The 18,968-nt window shown below is 54.6% G+C and overlaps 3 protein-coding genes across 3 annotated transcripts; 1 reads left to right on the top strand and 2 right to left on the bottom strand.

Annotated features, from left to right (window-relative positions):
* Positions 1-1,334: 1,334 nt before the first annotated feature.
* On the bottom strand, positions 1,335-4,530 carry HCM1 (Forkhead transcription factor; the record flags this gene model as incomplete). The annotated part of the gene is made up of 2 exons (XM_062950433.1): positions 1,335-3,740; positions 4,519-4,530. 2 exons carry the CDS (start codon positions 4,528-4,530, stop codon positions 1,335-1,337), a joined length of 2,418 nt encoding a protein of 805 aa, XP_062796460.1.
* A 4,325-nt stretch (positions 4,531-8,855) lies between these two features.
* Positions 8,856-14,312, bottom strand: PAN1 (actin organization and endocytosis protein). The gene is made up of 3 exons (XM_062950432.1): positions 12,907-14,312; positions 10,360-12,846; positions 8,856-10,306 (listed from the first exon to the last, which is right to left on the bottom strand). The coding sequence occupies exons 1-3, from the start codon at positions 13,593-13,595 to the stop codon at positions 9,157-9,159; spliced, it is 4,326 nt and encodes a 1,441-aa protein (XP_062796459.1). The 5' UTR covers positions 13,596-14,312; the 3' UTR covers positions 8,856-9,156.
* Positions 14,313-14,809: 497 nt separating this feature from the next.
* Positions 14,810-17,876, top strand: MET6 (methionine-synthesizing 5-methyltetrahydropteroyltriglutamate--homocysteine methyltransferase; the record flags this gene model as incomplete). Its single annotated transcript, XM_062950431.1, has 3 exons — positions 14,810-15,454; positions 15,529-15,730; positions 15,798-17,876. The coding sequence occupies exons 1-3, from the start codon at positions 15,426-15,428 to the stop codon at positions 17,874-17,876; spliced, it is 2,310 nt and encodes a 769-aa protein (XP_062796458.1). The 5' UTR covers positions 14,810-15,425.
* Between the last annotated feature and the right edge of the window lie 1,092 nt (positions 17,877-18,968).

Raw genomic sequence — 18,968 nt, 5'->3', positions numbered from 1 at the left:
CCTGGCGTTTGCCCCTCGGGGTAGATTGCTTGGGTTTTGAGGTGTGAAATGGACTCTGGGCCTTCTTTGCCTCTTTTTGTATCAAAGCGGGAGGTCTATGCTAGGACATTTCTGGTGCTTGCTCTCACACGGGGATATGTTTTTGAGATGTAGATAGGATGGTCGTTCTTGCGTTAGAGCTGTTCAAGTGTAATTTTTCAGGTTTGGAGTGAAGACCTATTGAACCTGGTTCTTAGTCTGGGAAATAGTCTCAGTTTGGTCCTGATACAAACATCACGTTCCAAAAGCATCTTCAACAAGGCAGAGTCAAAGTCAAGCCTTAATTCTTTTCACACACGTGAACCCCCACCCACAGATCACATCATTTTATACACATTCACCTGTACATATGTCAAAGCCAAAAGTCAATAATGTCCACAGAAGAGAACAACAAATCCGCAAAGCGCAAAATCAGATTGATGATTCTCAACAGAAAATAAAATTCCCAGCCCAGGTATTCCCACAGATCCTGTAAAGGAAATCCAAACAAAGATATCCCCCTAAACAGATCGATATAACCCAACACAGAAATGAGCTCCCAGATCCAACCACGACCACTCGCAGAAGCCCAATCCACCCATGTTATAATGGATCTCCAAATACAATCCCCGCCCCAACCAACCCAGTCCCAATCCATATATCCCGAAAAAAAAAACACAACGCAATCCAGGCCGCCGGTGAAAAGAAAGAACCGAAAATCCAGAAGAGATATCAGAACCTCACTGAAAAAAAAAATCCTCCCGCAGAACAGCAAAAAAGCCAGGATGAGAAGAGAAAAAAGCCACAAAAACAAAGCTCGCTCCCAAAGCTAAACACGCTTCCCAAGTCCAGAATATGCTGTTGTTGTCCCGTTTGACCCTTCCCTTGCTGTTGTTGTGTATGTTGTGTGTGTGGTACCCCCCTATATACTCCGGTTTACCCAACCCCCCTATTGAAAAACAAAGAACCCATCCCTTCATTAAGTATTCGTGATTACGACAAGATAATCCCACAACAAGTAAAGTATTCCCCCCCACCCCCCCAAGCCGCCCCAAAAGATCATCCACATCTGGAAGAAGCAGCCGTGAGGCTGGAAGCGCGCCAGTCCCTTTTTAACCCCATATAATGCAAACCAATACTTGTATTGTGTGTGTGTGCGAGCCCCCCCGTCAGGCGCCACATATGTGAGTGTAATCCGTCATCAGTCGTAACTGTCGTCATCTTGTGCTTTCCTTCCCAGTCTTGCAAAGTGATATGCGAGAATGGCAAGGGAACACAAACCACGGGCCCTATAAACTCATGGATTCATGGACCCCTCAAAACTTGGTAGTGTACGAGCGGGTGAGGCTCGATTTTTGAGAGGGCCGATTGTTGTTATTGTTGTTGTTGTTGTTGTTGTTGTTGTTGTTGTTGTTGTTGTTGTTGCGCGATGCTTGCGAGCTGCTTGAGCCAATCTTCTCGAACCCAGCGAGCATGTCAATCGGTTGGAAATCGTTACTCTCCTCTCCGAGAACATCAGGCGCGTAGAGGTCATCCATGGAGAGCCAGGGGGCCAGATTCTCACCGTTGAGCGCCGCTGGCATTTTGGATGGCGATTGCAGGTCGTGGAAAAGCTTGCTTGGCGATGAAAGAAGGCCATCAAAGACCTTGCTCGGTGTCTCCAGCATCAGATTGTTCGGCTGAGCAGGAACCTTGAGGAAAGACGCCGAGCTCGCAGAATTGTTGGACAAGGGAGCGGCCAGGTCGCTCAACGCGCCCGTGGAATGCGAACGTTCCAGTCTCTGCTTCCTCACAGAGCGCTTCACAGGCGAGCCGGTGGGCGCGATTCCGGCAGGAGACAGAGCATAGAGCGAAGTGTACGTCTCGTTGAAGATGTCGAACTCTGGAAATTCGTCATCCTTGGTATGCTCGAAGTTGGCGAACAAATCATCCATGAGATAGCCGGGGGTGAGCTGCACTTCGGGACACATAGCCGCGACGCGCTTGTAGGGCGAGTCCCCGTCCACCATGGACTGGATGCTTTCTCGGTGAAGGCGCAAGTTGGTGCTAGGCGAGACTGACGCTGGTGGCTTGGGGGGCGCCTTGAGCTTCATGGCAGGGGTCAACGGCGGAAGCATCTGCCCAGCGTTGCTATGAACTGGCTGCCGCAGAGGTGACGAGGAAGGCGGAACGTAGCCCTGAGAGCGACCCTTTGAGGGGCTGTCGTAAGATGAGGCGCGGAGACGGACAATCTCTTCCTCGGCCAGGCCTCTACGAAGACGCGGACGATCAGCCTCAGAGGTGAGTAGCTTGGAGTGGTCCCGCCCAGGACGCATTGCTGACGACTCGAGGGAGGAAATGTACCCGCTATCATCCATGAACGAACGCCGAGTACGCGACTTGCTGACCGACGAACCATGTCCCCGCCTCTGAGGTGGGGGGGTGTCACTGCGTCTCGATTCCACACGTTTGGGAACGGGAGGCGAGGAGTGCATGGCCGCAGGCAGAGGAGAGTACAGGTTGTTGTCGTGAAGGTCATTCTCCCCAAGCCTGTCATGCCCGTCATCGACGGTGGCCAGATCGGAAGCTGGAATGGTGGCGTCGGATGAGAGCTCCGGCAAGTGACTTGCAGGAGCTAGCTGTTGAGATGATGGCATTGGCGGTAATTGCGGCAGAGAGTTGGGTGCGATGGGAAGCTGAGGCGGCAAAATCGGTTCGTGAAATTGAGGCATTTGTGGTTGAGAGGGCTCGAGACGCGTCGACATGACCGGCATATTCTCAGCTGATGGGGCGGCCGCTTTCCTCGAGGACTTTTCCTTCATGAACAAATGTTCTGCGCCCGGTTCAATTGCCCAATAGTTGCCCTTGCCCGGATCATCCTTGGGTCGTTCCTGCTTGATGAAGTGCTTGTTGAGAGACAGGTTATGACGGATGCTGTTCTGCCACCCCGCATCGTTGGCATTGTAGAAGGAATATGTGTCAGAAATCCACTTGTAGATCTGAGCCAGTGTCAATCGTCGCTGTGGTGAGCGGAGAATGGCCATCCCAATCAAAGTCGCATAGCTGTGTCCTGGCTTTGATCCATCGTCGATAATCTGCGGGAATGAGTCGTGCGGTGGCAGCGCGTCGTCCAGCCTTTGCTTCTTGGCGGGCCTCAGTTCCTTGATCGGTGCAGCCTCCAACAATCGCTTTCCTGACGGTTTTTGGTAATAATGCTCCAGAGGTAGGTTGAACTGTTGTGGCTGTGGTGGCGCGGGGAAAATCATGGGATGTGAGTTTTCCTTGCCCATGAACTGCTGAATGTTGAAGTCGGACTGCTGAGGTTTTTGGGCGACCGTCTTGAACCTCGACATTACAGGTTGTCTCTTCTCGGGCGAGTCGGTCCCTTGCTGTTGAAAGTTGCTTGGCGGCATCATCTGAACCATGCTGAGCTTGCTGCTTCGAGACGACTTCATCGGGGTGAGCGGCATATTGGATGGCGGAGCACTCGGCTTCAGTGGTGATTGCTTGACAAAGCTAGATGTGGGCGGGTTCAGTACGACATTGGCATCGGCGCTCTGGAGAGGCTGTCGGGCCGGCTTCGGTGCTGGAGGCATGGGCGCGTTGCTGATGATGGGAGCTGTCTGGTCGAAGTTGAAGTCCTCGTAGATGGGGAAGCCGGCTTGAGAGGCCTGAAAACGCGGCGGCTTGGCCATGTCAGGCCGAGCTGTGGAGTGGAGCGATGTGGTTATATCGATGGTGCCCTTGAGGTGTTGGTCAGTCGCTGATGTGTCGATGAGATGAGACGGGACGCGCTCGACCGGGCAAGGAGTCGGTCGTCGACAGCGACCGGATAAGAAGATGGTGTGACGACAGTGAGGGAAAGGATCAAAGACTGTTAAAGCTCTTTTCTTACCTCCACCTGTGGTGCGGATCTGGTTTGATGGAATTGTGGGGGGCGGTGAGGCAAGGGATGGTCGTCGTCCTTCTCGTGTAATGGATGAGGGTGGGCGCTTGGCGACAGTGAGCGACACAGCACAGTGAGAGGACTGAAGACCGATGATTGTTACCGATCTTGGTGTCGCGGGGTTATCGTTGCTTCTTCACGATACGGATGTCAGGTTGAGTCGAGGGAGGGGAAGTGGGAGGGAAGAGAGGAGTCGAGGGAGGTAAGGTTGGTGGTGCTTAACGCGGGCGGGTAGTAGGGTAGTGTAGGGTACTAGAAGGATGTGCTCTCTGTCTGGCTGGGGAGGGGGGGCGTGAGAAAGAGAGCCCGTCTGCCAGCTCACCACACTTTGTTCCAAGAATCCAAGAAGGCCGTGGGGTGGGGCAGCGAGCAGGCAGGGAGCGGAGAACAGGCCAACGGAGTGGACGAGTGGGAAGACGCGGGCTGACCTCGGACAGGGAGGGGGGCTAGTCGTCTTCGGGTGCAGGGGTGCGGCAGAGCAGGAAAGTCGTCGTCTATGTAAGTGGTGGTTCAAGCCTTGAGCTGGTCCCAGGTCCAGATGCTGCTCTCGGCGATGTCGTCAGGAATAGGTATACAGTTATTACCATGTAGAGTAAGGTATCCTGTCTGTGTTCTTCGTCGCTTCTTTTCTTTTCGGGATGAAGAATGGGAAAGATATCTGAGCACAGTACAGTACAGGAGCAGGGAGAAACCCCTCCCGTAAATTCCTCTCGTGGATTCACTAGAACGGGCAAAAAGTGGGCTGTGCAGAGGGATGCACGATCCCTAGGGCGCGGGGAGGGGACTGGACTGGGGACTGGCCTGGCCGCCCGGTGCTTGAGTGAACTGGGCCGAGCAGATGGACAACGTGCACGGCAGACGCAGCTTTCCTCTGCCTCTGCTTCAGTCTGCCTGCCGTGCAAGGTGGATGGGCCGGCGAGCCAGTCGAGAGGCAGTTGAAGCCAGTTGATTGAGAGAGGTCGAGCACGTTTGGCAGTTATTCTCTAACCGTCCCAACCGTCCAACGGGAGACGGCGCCGTCGCGCTTTTGTTTATCAAAGTGCAAACGACTGGACGCGAACCTACGCGTTTCGGCCGCGCATATCTTGCCCCTCAACCAATCGCAGCCCTCGGTCGGATCTCGAGTCGCAGTGCTTCCGACTTGGAACGAGGTCGAGGGCCAGATCTATCAACCTCAACCCAACTGCCCTGGCGTACCAACGACAGGCCAGGACAGCAGCGACTTCATACACCAGGTCGTCGTCTCGACCTTCCCCTCCAACGTTCAACGGCACCCTCTCGCCGTCTCTGGCACCATCTGCTCACCATCTTTCTCCGTGGTCCCAACTCTGCGGACCGCACCAGCTTCACGCCATCTCGACGCCGGCATTTGAATCAGTGCGTACTCGTCTCGAATGGTGGACGTTGAATGGTAGCAAATGACATCATTGGCCAGCTCATGCCTCCATATCGACCAAGTTCGTAGCTCGTTTCGATACATACAGTCAAGGAAGTGTCATCTGGATCCACCAGATATCGGCATCGCATCGGCAAGTCCAGCGTTAGCAAACATGATGCACATACGATGGGGCCGGCTGCCCGAGGCTCCTCTTTTTGATCATTTTACCGATCCACCAGATCGTGAACCATCTCCTCCTCTCGCGATCCGGCCCAGCAAATTTTCGGGACTATCAGATATTTACTAGATCTCTTGTGGAATGTATGTACCGAGCCGAGGGTGCCAGAGATAGTGTATCCTTCTCAAAACTGGGTAGCTGGCACTAATAGTGATGGCTTCCCAAGGCGTGACTCAACTTCAAACAGGGCACTGACCCGGACTATACTGGCGGTAATTAAGATCCTGGCAAAGCCCAGCTCACACCACCGCTTCACACATTCACGGCCAATTCACAGGAATTTATTTATTTTATTTCGACGTCCAGTCCACACCAGCTGAACCCCTCCTCCACCATTCCCCACCACGCGTTACCATATCTGCTCTACGGGTTCAAGAGCCGGAGCAAGACAAGGATGGGAACCTGAAGAAGCAGAAGAAGCGAACCGTGTGATCCCCGTGCCTGCAAAACCCTATAAGGAAAATATCCATTTATATCCCCGAAGGAATTTCCATCCGTGTCCCGATCACACCCTGAACCACACCTTGGATCGAGCCAACACATCAGCGTCTCTTCCTTTGCCTCTTCTGCGACCGACCGTTGGATTTTTCCCTTGACGATTCAATCATCCCTGGGCCCATCGTTGCTCCCTCGAGTCTGTGTGCTCGCATGGCTCTCGAACCTCGTTGACATCCAGGTGACATGTACAAGCCGGCAAACAAAATACTGCTTGATAGCTATCACTGTAGTAGAAAGTCCGAAGGATATCTCCCTCCACCCAAACCGACTGCATAGGCGTGTTTCACACTTTGACGTTTTGCTGCCTGTCCCCCAGACGAGCCGGCGGGCGGTTAAGGTAAGGTATCTGTCCAATGTAGAGTAGAACGAACAGACAGACAGACATCCACTACATCTGCATATTCCCCATCTGCAGCTATACACCTCTTGCAGGTCAAGGGATCCATTTCCATCTCGGCCCATTTTCGCTTGCATCTTCCATCACCCCATATTCTTTGTGTGTATCTGATCTCAAGATCTAGGGATTGAAGTTTGTTATCCCCTCTTTATCATCATCATCATCATCATCATCATCATCATCATCATCATCATCATCATCGTCATCATCATCATTCCTCGACAGGGCAAGAAAATCCTTCCCGCTCGCTCACCCATCCAACCAATAAACCACTCCCCCTCAAGCTCAACTTTCATGTAAGAAAGCCCATGTGTATGCAAAGACAATCAGCACACAAGCAAAGAAACGAAGTAACGCAATTGGCACCTAACTTCTTGAGCCGCCGCCACCGCACACACCCACACACCCCTTTGCCCAACACTCTCTCCCTTCCCAACCTCCTGGATTTTTTTGATATCTTTACACCAAACGGCTGTCTGCCTTACAAGACACAACTCTCTCTCTCTCGCTTGTGCATGACCTACCTTAACTTTGTTGCTGCAAATCAACGGCTTCAGGACATGATAGGACAACGCCCTACGAATCAACGACCCGATATCCACATTTATCTCAATTTAACCTATCAAAGGGGGGAGTTTGACCGAAAAAAAAACACGAAAAAAAAGGGGGTTGACTTGCTGGGAGGTTGCCAGCTCACACACACTGAAGGGGGGAGGAAGGAGGTCCATGTGAGATGGGGGCAAAGAGACCTAACGAAGGAAGCACGCAAGAAATGCAAGTGACAGGAAACGTCTCTTGGGAAAGAAAAGGTAATTTGTCAGGAGCTTGCCAGCTCACATAAAGGGAGGGGAGGAGGTCCCACCGAGTAATAAGCCTTATAATATGGGAGAGTGTCGAGATATCCACCATAATAGTCTACTGTAATCAACAACCGTGGGTTTCCCATCCATTGGGGATTGGAGAGGTAAACGAGAAGAGCAAAAGGTCTAGACAGAGATATCGCGGAGTATCTTCTGAGCAAGAGAGAAAGTGATTTGCTCAAGGTTTGCCAACTCATGGAACAGAGATCCACCGTTGATGAGCCCCATGATCTAGGTTTATGAAGGAGAGAGAGCCCAAGGTAACTACGGATACCTCTTTCCGACCTTGAGCCAGCAAGAATGCCCTCTGAGGAGAAAGGAGGACAGACTCGTTGCCGAAGGACTTGCCCACTCGCCTGATGACGAGGAGAACTATCCACCAAAATGGACTTCCGCAACCGCCATCAATGAAGTCCCACCCGATGAAGATGAAGCCCATCTATCTCTGGCAGGCAAGCACGCAAAACGGCGAAAAAAGCGGCACGGGTAAACCGAGAACCTCTTCCATTTGCCAGTTCGTATGCCTCAACGAAGAAGATATCCACAGTCCGCCCGCCTCACTATCATGTCCGACGAAGCGTAGCCCTCACGACCGCACCGCACCGCAGCCCATTAATCACAAGTTCCCCCTGATTTACTAGGCGAGAGCCCACTGCGGGAACCAGTTCCCAAGCGCTCAAGAAGCTAGAGACAGGACAATGGTCTTCAGAATCACTGACCAGACACCCAGCAGCCTTGACGTCCGAGAAAGGTCTCTGTATATCATCGTGCTCAGAATCTGCCGGCAACCATAAGGTGAATATCCACCAGTTAGTGAGGCAAACCCTCAGGGTTCGCGCCAGGCAGGTGCGAGGCTCAACTGAGATGGGGGGGCATCCTCCCTTCAGAGACGAAAAAAGGGATCCAAACCGGGATGCCGTTGAAGCAACCAGTCAACCACCACCCCCAAAAGCAACAGCCTCGCACAAAGCAGATCTAATGTCTCAACCTCAAACCCCATCTTACTCAAACCTCTAGCACTGCATCCTGTCCGCATGAAACTAACAGCCCCCATGCCTGGTCTCATCCTCCCTGAGCAACAACATACACACCACTTGAACACAAACAAACCATGTCTTTCCTCAGCTGAACAAGCAACCGCCAGCTCGATATACAGATAACTAGCTTCCCTTATCCGTTCTTGAACCATCATCAATTTGACTTACTCCCCAGCCCTTTCCATTTCAACATTCGTAGTTACCCAGCTTCCATTCTTCCCCCCCGTAACCCCATAATTCGGCAACCCATCATCCATCTCAACAAAATTCCGATCGCCCCCCTTTCCCTTGAACCCAACCCAACCCCCCCGGAGCCCCTCGGGAATGAAAGTTAAGGAACCACAAATGTGGCGATAATTTGACATACCATTGTCACATAATTCTGCCTGTTTTGAAAAGGCCTCGACGGTTGCTAAAACTCCAATATAGAAAAACAGTTTTCATTCTCAAAAACCTAAGAAAAAAGCTACCTAACTGACCCAGCATATACTCCTACCCTCCTCCCCCAACCATACCAGAGCTTCACTACACGCCACCCTTTCCACTCTCACCCCCATCCCCACCCATCATGTTGTACACCCCTCAGAAACAAAAAGATGATGGCTGGACCACCACCCTCGCACAACATGCCGGCCGAGTGGTAGCCGCACAACCATCCACAGACACATGCACAAATCCCGATATTAGGTACTCACCACAACAGTAACCCCAACCTCCCCCCTATACCCCCAGAAACCATTTTCCTTCCAGCCGCAGCAAGCAAAAAAACCTCGGGTGTAACAGCCCTTGTAAGAAACCCCCATCATTAATCCAGCACCCGTCCCGCAACAGCAGCCCCGCTCTTGTCCTTGGTCTGCGTCTTCCTGAGAGCCCTTCCAGCTTGAATCTCCCCCAAGAACGCCGCCGGCCTACCACCCGCAGGAGCAGGAGGCGCAGGCGCTCCTCCCGGCGGCGGAGGAGGAGGAGGGGGAGGGGGAGGCGCGCCACCTGGAGCGGGAGGTGGAGGCGGAGGAGGAGCAGCCGGTGCCCCAGACCCGGGCATCGGGGGAGGAGGTGGCGGCGGAGGCGGCGCACCCATCCCGGGCATGGGCGGAGGCGGGGGTGGTGCCGGGGGGGCTCCCGCAGCAGTAGGGCTAGGGATAGCTGGAGGAGGCGAAGCAACAGGTGAGATCACCGGAGGAGACGCAGCGGCAGACTTGTCGCCCGTAGCCGACAGCGGCCGAGGGGGCGCCATGGTGCCGAACAAGATCGAGGCGAGGTGAGCAGCGCCCTGTCCCGGTCTGTCGTCATCCGAATCCTCGTCGTCGTCCTCCTTGTCGGATCCCCATCCATCATCTTCGGGACGCTTCCTAGAGACCGGGCCGGATGGAGCAGGGGCCGCGGCCGCCTGTGTCATGCGGTGGAAGGGGTTGGTCGAAACATCTGGCTGTGGAGGCGGCGGGGGAGCAACAGGAGCTGGGGGTGCTGGCGGCGCCGGAGTTGTCTCGGCAGCCTGTGCTCTCATTCTGAAATAGGGATTGCGGCTCTCCGTCTCGGCAGGGCTAGAGGTGACAATCTGGGGAGGAGACTGCACGGGAGCCGGCACCGGGGTAGGCGGGGCAGGCTCGATCTCCTGGCTACCGCCCACTTGGCTGCCGCCCAAGGTAGGTGTCGAGGCCTGAGGGGTAATCTGCTCAGGGCCTTCATCATCGTCGGATGAGCTGTCCTCGACATCTAGAGCCTCAAGCTGCTTGCGAAGCTCTTCTTCCCGCTTGCGGGCGGCTTCAATCTCAGCACGGCGCTGGGCAAGCTTGGCTTCTTGCTCCTTTGCCTCAGCCATCGCTGCCTTTTTCTTGCGCTTCTCCTCTTCCTTCTTGAGCTTGCCTTGGCGGACTTGCTCTTCAAGTGCTTTCAGACGGGCATCGGCCTCGGCACGCTCCTTGGCCAGCTCGTCTTCCTGATCCTTTGCGCGTTCCCTAGAATGGCGTTAGTAAGAATTGTAAACAAACCAATCTGGTTCAACACTTACTCAAGTTCCCGAGTCTGACGCTCCTGCTCGCCACGCTCGCGCTCAAGACGTCCCTCCTCCGCCTTCCTCGCTGCGGCCTCCTCCTCGGCCCGCCTGTCATCAACCTTGGGGGTCTTTCGGCTAGGGGGTGGAGGTGGCTTCTTGCCCTCTGGCTTTGGAACAGCAGCTTGGGCGGCTGGCGCGGGGGCCCCAGTCTCCTCAGCAATTCTTGCTTGTCTCTCAGCCTCGCGACGGGCATCTTCCTCCTCGGCCTGTCGCAGTTTGGCGGCTCGCTCAGCCCGCTCACGCTCCATCCGCTGGGCCGCAGTCTCGCCAGGCTTGGTGGGAGCCTTAATGCCCAAGGCAGCGAGACGCTCCGCCATGCGCTGCTCGGCCTGCTGCTTGATAAAAGCGGCCCGCTCCTCCGGAGTCTTGTAGGAAGAGTACGAGCCACCGCCTGCAGCTGGGGCACTTGGAGTCGATGTGCGAGAGACTGCAGGGCTCACAGAGCGAGCAGATGGTGGTGCCTCAGCTCTGGTGGGTTCCTGGGTAGGTTGACGCCCGCCCTGGCGGTCCTGTGATCTGATGCGAGCAGCACGGCTAGATCGCTGGAGGTCGTAGATGAAATCCCTGACCTCATCCTCCACACCCAGACCATCTTCCCAGCGACGCTTCTCATGCTCGGTAGTAGAATCTTGAGCACCCTCTTTCATATTGTCCTCAATGCCCTTGGCAAACTCGCGAACACTGTCTTCCACATCACGGACCATCCGCTCATTGTTCTCCTTCTCGGTTCGGATCTTGATGCTTTCCTCCTCGAGTCGCTTGGGGGCGTCCAGATCGTCGTTGCTGACTTCGATCTTCTTTCCTGTAAGGGCTGCAGTGCGCTGCTGCATCATAGCCTTGGCCCGAGCCTTGAGCCTGTCAGATTCGGTGACGGTACCGCCCGGACCAGTGCCAATGATGGCCGCAGCGCTGGATGGGTGAGCCTTGGCATCCCTGAGGCGGAACAGTTCCAGCCTAGCATCAGCAATCGCCTTCTCAGTTTTCCTAACCTGGGACGCCAGATCTGGGATCTTGTCAGTCAGGTTTTGCAGCTGGCGCTTCAATGCTCTCCTCTCAGCATCTGAGTCAGCGCTGATGAGAGAAGCGTCTGGGTGGTTATCGATATCCTCCTGAATTCTCCTGATGCGCCTGTAAAGCTCGTCAGCTTCGCGGCGGTCACGCCTGTCAAGAATGTCATCCTCCTCCGCATGCTTCTCGTCAGCAAAATCCATAGCATCGAGCAAGACTTGCTTCTCCTTGATTTTCTTGCGGAGCTGCTCAATACTGAGCTCCTCACTAGAGTTGACGGAAGCTGGCGACTCTGGACGAGGCGAGTTGTTGCCAACCCTACGTCGGGCGCTCGAACGATAGCCCACCTCTTCGTCGTTGTTCTTGAAGACCGTGGCATCCTTGCGGTTGCCAAAGCCAGCTCCGGCTCCCTTAAAGGAGTGGCCTTTGAGGTAACTGACACCGGTCTTCTGAGGTAGCAAGGCGGCGCCAGAATTTTTGCGATACTCGGATTCCTGGTGAAGCATGTTCTTTACCATACCAATGGACTGGTTGAAGTTCCTGGTTGATGGAGGAACAAGCTCGGGAGGCAACTGGTTGGGAACAGGATACCCGTTCAGTTTGCGATAAATCAAGTGCATCGCCACGGCAAATTCATCCATATCGAGGCGGCCCTTGTTTCCATTATCTGCCAGTGTCCACACACGTTCGAGATCGGGCTTCTCCAAACCACTCTGGCCCAAGATTTCAATCGCTTGATCACCAGAGATGTAGCCCTTGTGAAGGCCGTCCCAGGCACGGAAAAGACTATCGTATCTGGTCTTCTCGTCTTTGGTGATAGCCCAGGGAATGACCGCGTTTCCTTGCAGACCGGCGGTGGTATATGTCTGCTGCTCACGGCCTTGCTGGGGCATCATGCGAGCCTGGAGGGCGTCAATGAGAGGGAGACCCGTTGCTGGCGTATTCACAAGACCCCACTGGCCAGGAATACCAGTAGGCTGAGCATTCAGAGGCGCAACCATCCCGCCCGGACCAGCGTTCGGGGTCAATGACGAACCAAAACCGGTGGGCATTGGAGGCATGGGCGGCCGGGGACCAGTATAACCTGTCGCCTGGGGCATCCCCGTTGGCTGAGCACCCAAAAATCCGGTTTGTTGACTAGGAAATCCCGTCATTTGCGCCTGGAGAAGTTGAGAGTTCGATGGCTGCGGCTGAGGGTGCTGGATAACAGGAGGAGTGGCGGTGTTCTGCCTGATTCCCAAATCAGAGGCATTGGCAGCCTCCTCTGCAACGCTGAAGTTGATGATATCTACCATACTTGACACCTCATTCTTGATGTTCTCAGGAAGGTGTTCGGGGAGAGTCTTTCCGGTAAGCTTGAGATTGCAGAGATACATGGCGAGAGCAAATTCGGGGAAATGCAACTGTCCCGATCTCGTGGTATCAGCCAACGTCCTAAGTCAAGCTGTCAGTATTGGTTTGATACGTATATGCGCCAGCAAGCACCAGACTCACCAAATATGAGACAGGGAGTCTCCATCCAGCCTTGAACGCAAGAGAAGATCCCTGGCCTTCTCGCCAGTCATGGTGGTCTGTCCATCCCCCACAGCAGACTTAAACAGCGTCTCAAACTTGGCTTGGTCTTGTGCGGTGATGAATGAGAGGCGGATGTTGGGAATCTTGTTGGTCTTTCTCGGAGCACTGGCTGTCGATTTCGAGCCTCCAGCAGTCTGGAAGGAGGCAGCCATCTCGTGGAAGCCGGTCGGCTGGGGCTTCATGGGGGGAGCAGGGGGGGCCAAAGCCGAAGCAGGAGGCTGCTGGCTCGGGGTGGCGCCGAAAGGGCTCGATGTCTGTTGTGGTTGTTGCTGGAACTGCTGCTGTTGCTGTTGAAACTGTTGCTGGAACTGCTGAGGCATAGCCGGCATAGGGGGTGCCGCTGCTCCAACATTTTGCTGGGGAGCTTGACCAAAGCCTGTGAACTGAGGCTGAAGTTGGCCGGTAGGTTGAGGGGCCTGCAGGCCTGGATATCCAGTGTACTGTTGCTGCAGGGCCGGCTGTTGACCGAAGCCAGTCGGTTGAGGAGCAAATGGACCTGGCTGCTGCAGTTGTGGTTGACCAGCTCCTGCGCCAAACTGATTGCCATACTGCGGTTGCCCTGGGCGTTGGCTGTTCCCGCCCAGGAACGAATTGGGATTCGAGTACATGATGTCGTCGAGCGATGACCGCGTCGGTTCGATCGGGAGCGGCTACGGGAACGGAGACGACGACGGCGAACAAGGTTGACGATGAGACTGCGGAATTACGACAGATGGAAAAGGGGCAACACGGTAATCGCAGGGCAAAACAACAGGCCGTCGCCAGTTGGCTGCGATTATTGCAAAGAGAGAGAGAGAGAGAGACAGATATGTATCAAGGAAAGATCAATCAATCAAAAGCAGTAATTAATGAGATTAGCTCTGTGAAATGAGCAAGCGGAGCTGCCAATGGAGGTTTGGCACTTGACAAGTTCCAGTTGGGATGATGACGAAGAGCCAAAGCCTTGCACTGTGCAAGCCACGCGCGTCGAAAGTCGCTCGAACGACCAAGCTCCATCATGAGTGTGGCTGAGTTCATCATACCAAAGTAATTAGCTCTGATAGATACATAATACCGAGGTGATGCATATCCACCAATGCGGTATGCGCATATCGGGTTCAAACTGTTATCAACAAGAAAACCGGCGGAGACATTTTTCTCATTCCGTACTTTCGGTGCATTTTTGGCTTTTCAACGCTCTGACCAGCCTGAGGCACCCCTCACCTCACACCTGCAGCATTGAAATTGTGGAGGGGCGGGGGTCAACCTGGCTTTTTGAGCTGCTTACTCCGGCCCCGCATCTGTCACTGAACCGGGATCGACTCTTGTCTTGCTGTTGAACAATTCACTCGCCTCCGATTGTCTAGGATAGTATTGTTGGCCGGTGTCATTCTCGACGTGAAAGACTGGAGGAATGCCATCCCTTTGAAGAGCCCAGGGCAGGGGCGTCCGAGGGGACGGAACGGTGGGTTATGTACCTCTCCAACACAAAGGTTGTACTCCGTACCTACTTTATTTTTTTTTCTCTGCCCCTCACTAAAACACCCCGCGACCCGGAGCGTTGTCGGTGACAATACATCGGTCTAGTCTGCATATGGCCACTCTGCTGGAGCCCGGTTCGCGGAGCGTCAAAGATTGACTGGCTGGGAGAAAAACCCGGTCGACTCGGGCCTTGGGTCACATCATTTGCACCATCGATAGCGTTCACTTGTAAACGGGGGTCCCAAGCAGGGTACTCCAGGTCACACAGAAACGGAGTGTACCTGAGCTCCAGCTTACCGTGTGGTGGTGTCGATCCGTCACTCAGTGACCTGAAGCTGTCTGTCCCGTGGTGACGACTACTCCGAACCTACCTAACAGCAAAGCCCCGAAGACCCCGAATTGTTGATTGAAGCTTTCCATCCTCCGTCTTTGCTGCCCCACCATTAGTGAGCCCCGAGACCTGAGTGCCGAACCTCCCAATGCCCAATCCCCATGCAAGCAAGCTCTCTATGGGAGCTCTCGATAGCTAGTTTAGAACCTGAGCTGCGATGCCAATGCTGCAAGAAACGGTAGGGGCAGAAGAACCTGAGACATGGACCTCATCACTTTGATGTCTCCAGTCCATCCAGTCCATCCAAAGGCGGTCGGGCTCCGAACAAGCGGTGGGAACCCCCACCGATTACGGCCCCGTTGACACTGCCAGTCACTCCAGTGCTGAGGCTGGCCCCTGCCCGAGTAACTCAAAATTGCCCCCCCTCCTGCAGGCCGACTCGTTCGGTTCCATTCCCCTCTGGGCACTACTTATTTCTTTCTTCCCCCGCTCAAGTCAACCCTTCTTTCTCTCCTTCTCTCCTCATCCCACTTTTCACACTCCCTCTTTGCGTCTGTCACTCCAGCCAGGCTCAAGGAACAGGTCACTGTGAACCAACAACACCATCTCCCTCTTCAAATCCCAGATACACCTCACAGCCATCAATATGGTTCAATCATCCGTGCTGGGTTTCCCGTAAGCTTCAATTGCTCCTTCCTCTGACGGCTTTGGGCACTGATAAGGTTGCTAACTCGATATCTTTCCTACAGCCGTATGGGCGTCCTTCGTGACCTCAAGAAGGCCAACGAGGCTTACTGGGCCGACAAGATCTCCCAGGAGGCTCTCCTCGAGGAGGGCAAGAGACTCCGTCTCGCCCACTGGAAGATCCAGAAGGATGCCGGTGTAGACATCATCCCCTCCAACGACTTCGCTCACTACGACCACGTCCTTGACCACATCCAGTTCTTCAATGTAAGCTTCTCTCTCTCTCGGTCAATTGCTCTCGGGCTTGTTTGCTGACCCACCTCTCCCACAACAGGCTGTTCCCGAACGCTACACCAAGCAGAAGCTCTCCCCTCTCGATGAGTACTTCGCCATGGGCCGTGGCCACCAGAAGGGCGGTGTCGATGTCCCCGCCCTCGAGATGGTCAAGTGGTTTGACTCCAACTACCACTACGTCAAGCCTACCCTCCAGGACAACCAGACCTTCTCCCTTGCCGAGAACCCCAAGCCCGTCCGCGAGTTCCTCGAGGCCAAGGAGGCTGGCATTATCACCAGACCCGTCCTTGTCGGCCCCGTCTCTTTCCTTGCCCTCGGCAAGGCTGACCGTGGCTCTTCCGTCAACCCCATCTCTCTCCTTGACAAGCTCGTCCCCGTCTACGTCGAGCTCCTGAAGGCCCTCAAGGCCGCCGGTGCCGAGACCGTCCAGATTGACGAGCCCACCCTCGTCTTCGATCTCGCCCCCGAGGTCAAGGCTGCTTTCAAGCCCGCCTATGAGGCTTTCGCCGCTGCTGGTGATGCCATCCCCTCCCTCGTCGTTGCCACCTACTTCGGTGACATCGTCCACAACTTTGACGTCCTCCCCGCTTTCTCTGCCGCCAAGGGTATCCACGTCGACCTTGTCCGCAACCCCGAGCAGCTCGAGCCTGTGATCAAGCAGCTCGGCCCCTCTCAGATCCTCTCTGCCGGTGTCGTTGACGGCAGAAACATCTGGAAGAACGACTTCGCCAAGTCGCTCGACCTCCTCCAGACCGCCATCAAGGCCCTCGGCGAGGACCGTGTCATCGTTGCCACCTCTAGCTCTCTCCTCCACACCCCCCACACCCTCGCCAGCGAGAAGAAGCTCCCCACTGATGTCTATGAGTGGTTCTCTTTCGCTTCCGAGAAGGTCAAGGAGGTTGCCATCCTTGCCAAGGCTGTCACCAACCCCGAGGCTGTCCGCGCTGAGCTCGATGCCAACGCCGCCGCCATCAAGGCTCGTGCCGAGTCCACCCGCACCAATGACCCCAAGGTCAAGGAGCGCCAGGCTGCCGTCACTCCTGAGCAGCACAACCGCAAGTCCGGTTTCGACACCCGCTATGCTCAGCAGAAGAAGCACCTCAGCCTTCCCCTCTTCCCCACCACCACCATTGGTTCCTTCCCCCAGACCAGCGAGATTCGCGTCCAGCGCAACAAGTTCACCAAGGGTGAGATCTCCGCCGAGGAGTACGACAGCTTCATCAAGAAGGAGATCGACCTCGCCGTCTCCATCCAGGACGAGCTTGACCTCGATGTCTACGTCCACGGTGAGCCCGAGCGCAACGACATGGTCCAGTACTTCGGTGAGCGCCTCAACGGCTACGTCTTCACCACCCACGCCTGGGTCCAGTCTTATGGCTCTCGTTGCGTCCGTCCCCCTATCATCGTTGGTGACATCTCTCGCCCCGCTCCCATGACCGTCAAGGAGTCCAAGTATGCCGCCTCCATCTCCAAGAAGCCCATGAAGGGCATGCTTACTGGCCCCGTCACCTGCTTGCGGTGGTCTTTCCCCCGTGTCGACGTCCACCAGTCCGTCCAGTGCCAGCAGCTTGCTCTGGCCCTCCGTGACGAGGTCGTCGATCTCGAGGCCAACGGCATCTACGTCATCCAGGTCGATGAGCCTGCCCTCCGTGAGGGTCTTCCCCTTCGCAAGGGCTCTGAGCGTGACGCCTACCTCGAGTGGGCCGTCAACAGCTTCAAGCTCGCCACCGCCGGTGTTGAGGACTCTACCCAGATCCACTCTCACTTCTGCTACTCCGAGTTCCAGGACTTCTTCCACGCCATCGCTGCCCTCGATGCCGATGTCCTCTCCATTGAGAACTCCAAGTCGGATGCCAAGCTCCTCAAGGTCTTCATTGACGAGGCCTACCCCCGCCACATCGGCCCCGGTGTCTACGACATCCACTCCCCCCGTGTTCCCGCCGAGGAGGAGTTCAAGCAGCGCATTGAGGAGATGCTCGAGTTCCTCCGCCCCGAGCAGCTCTGGATCAACCCCGACTGCGGTCTCAAGACCCGCAAGTGGGACGAGGTCAAGGGTGCCCTCACCCACATGGTCAACGCTGCCAAGTACTTCCGTGAGAAGTACGCCAACAAGGCTTAAACGCCTACCTAATATTTTTCATGTGCACGCCATCGCTTTGATGGTGTAATATGCTTTTTTCCGGATTTTTTTCAACAGCATTAGCATTTTGGGGGTCTCTAACGGGTTCAAAAAAAGATTTGGGTGATGATTAGATGATACCTCAATGGAAAAGCGCCATTCTCAACAAGGCGTTTTGTGGGCAAGGGGAAAATCCGGATGGGTTGGTTCAACAGCATATAGCATACATTACTGGTGAGGGGTGGAACGGGTTTCGCCATTCTCAACACGGCGTTTTTATTTTTTTGTTATGGGTGAAAGAAAAAAAGAGGAGATTCATTTGGTTCGGTGTTGGGTGGGTTTTGTTTCTTTCGGGAAAGAAAGAAGAATGGGAGAAGAGGAGAAGAAGAGAGGGGCCTGGGAGCATCGCCATCTTCAACAAGATGTGTGTTCATTTGCTCATGGCCTATTTTACGGTCTGCCTTCACCAAGCAGTGCGCGTGTGAAGGGGTAACAGGAAGCTTCTTCTGGAATTTTTATTCGAGATACCATGGAGTCGTCAAATAAAGAAGAGTCTGCCTTTTTTGGTAGATGTACAGTATTTGGCTGTTCCACTTGATGATGTTGAATGTGATGTGATATGTTTCAGCTGTTTTTTTCTCATGTTGTAAGAGGAGACTGATATATCTGGTTGGTTCTATCTAGTAAGTTTCGCATCTACTTTGACGTATGGGAGTCGATTTTTAACTTGAGAAACTATTTGGCAGAACACAGCCCAGGACCAACCCTTTCATTACAACATTCGTCCTCTATGTACCTCTCTACCGAATAGGATGGGGTCGGATCCTCGAGTGCCGTCGCCATCACGGGTCCGCCCGAGTAGCAAGAATCAAGAACCATATTGACGATGGCCCCTTTGTCGGCAATCTGCTTCAGAAGATATGCGATCTCGATGTCCCTGACGTAGCCGAAGAGGTCATTGATCTTTTTGGTATCATACTTGTTGACGCCAATCGACAAGTCGGTCGGTCTTGATCTTCTCCAATATATGACGGCAGTGGATCAACGTGCAGAGCGGTGCGGTCCGCTTATAGGACAGCTGCATGGGAATGG

This window comes from Podospora pseudoanserina, assembly GCF_035222485.1.
Source record: "Podospora pseudoanserina strain CBS 124.78 chromosome 7 map unlocalized CBS124.78p_7, whole genome shotgun sequence".
Classification (NCBI taxonomy): Eukaryota; Fungi; Ascomycota; class Sordariomycetes; order Sordariales; family Podosporaceae; genus Podospora; species Podospora pseudoanserina.
This window is presented reverse-complemented; position numbering and strand designations above follow the sequence as displayed.

Excerpts from the sequence above, each read along its gene's own strand:
- PAN1 (XM_062950432.1), bottom strand. The coding sequence starts at position 13,595 with ATGTACTCGAATCCCAATTCGTTCCTGGGCGGGAACAGCCAACGCCCA. Across the intron at positions 12,847-12,906 it reads GACTCCCTGTCTCATATTTG|GACGTTGGCTGATACCACGA; the intron begins GTGAGTCTGGTG and ends AGCTTGACTTAG. Across the intron at positions 10,307-10,359 it reads CGTCAGACTCGGGAACTTGA|GGAACGCGCAAAGGATCAGG; the intron begins GTAAGTGTTGAA and ends ACGCCATTCTAG.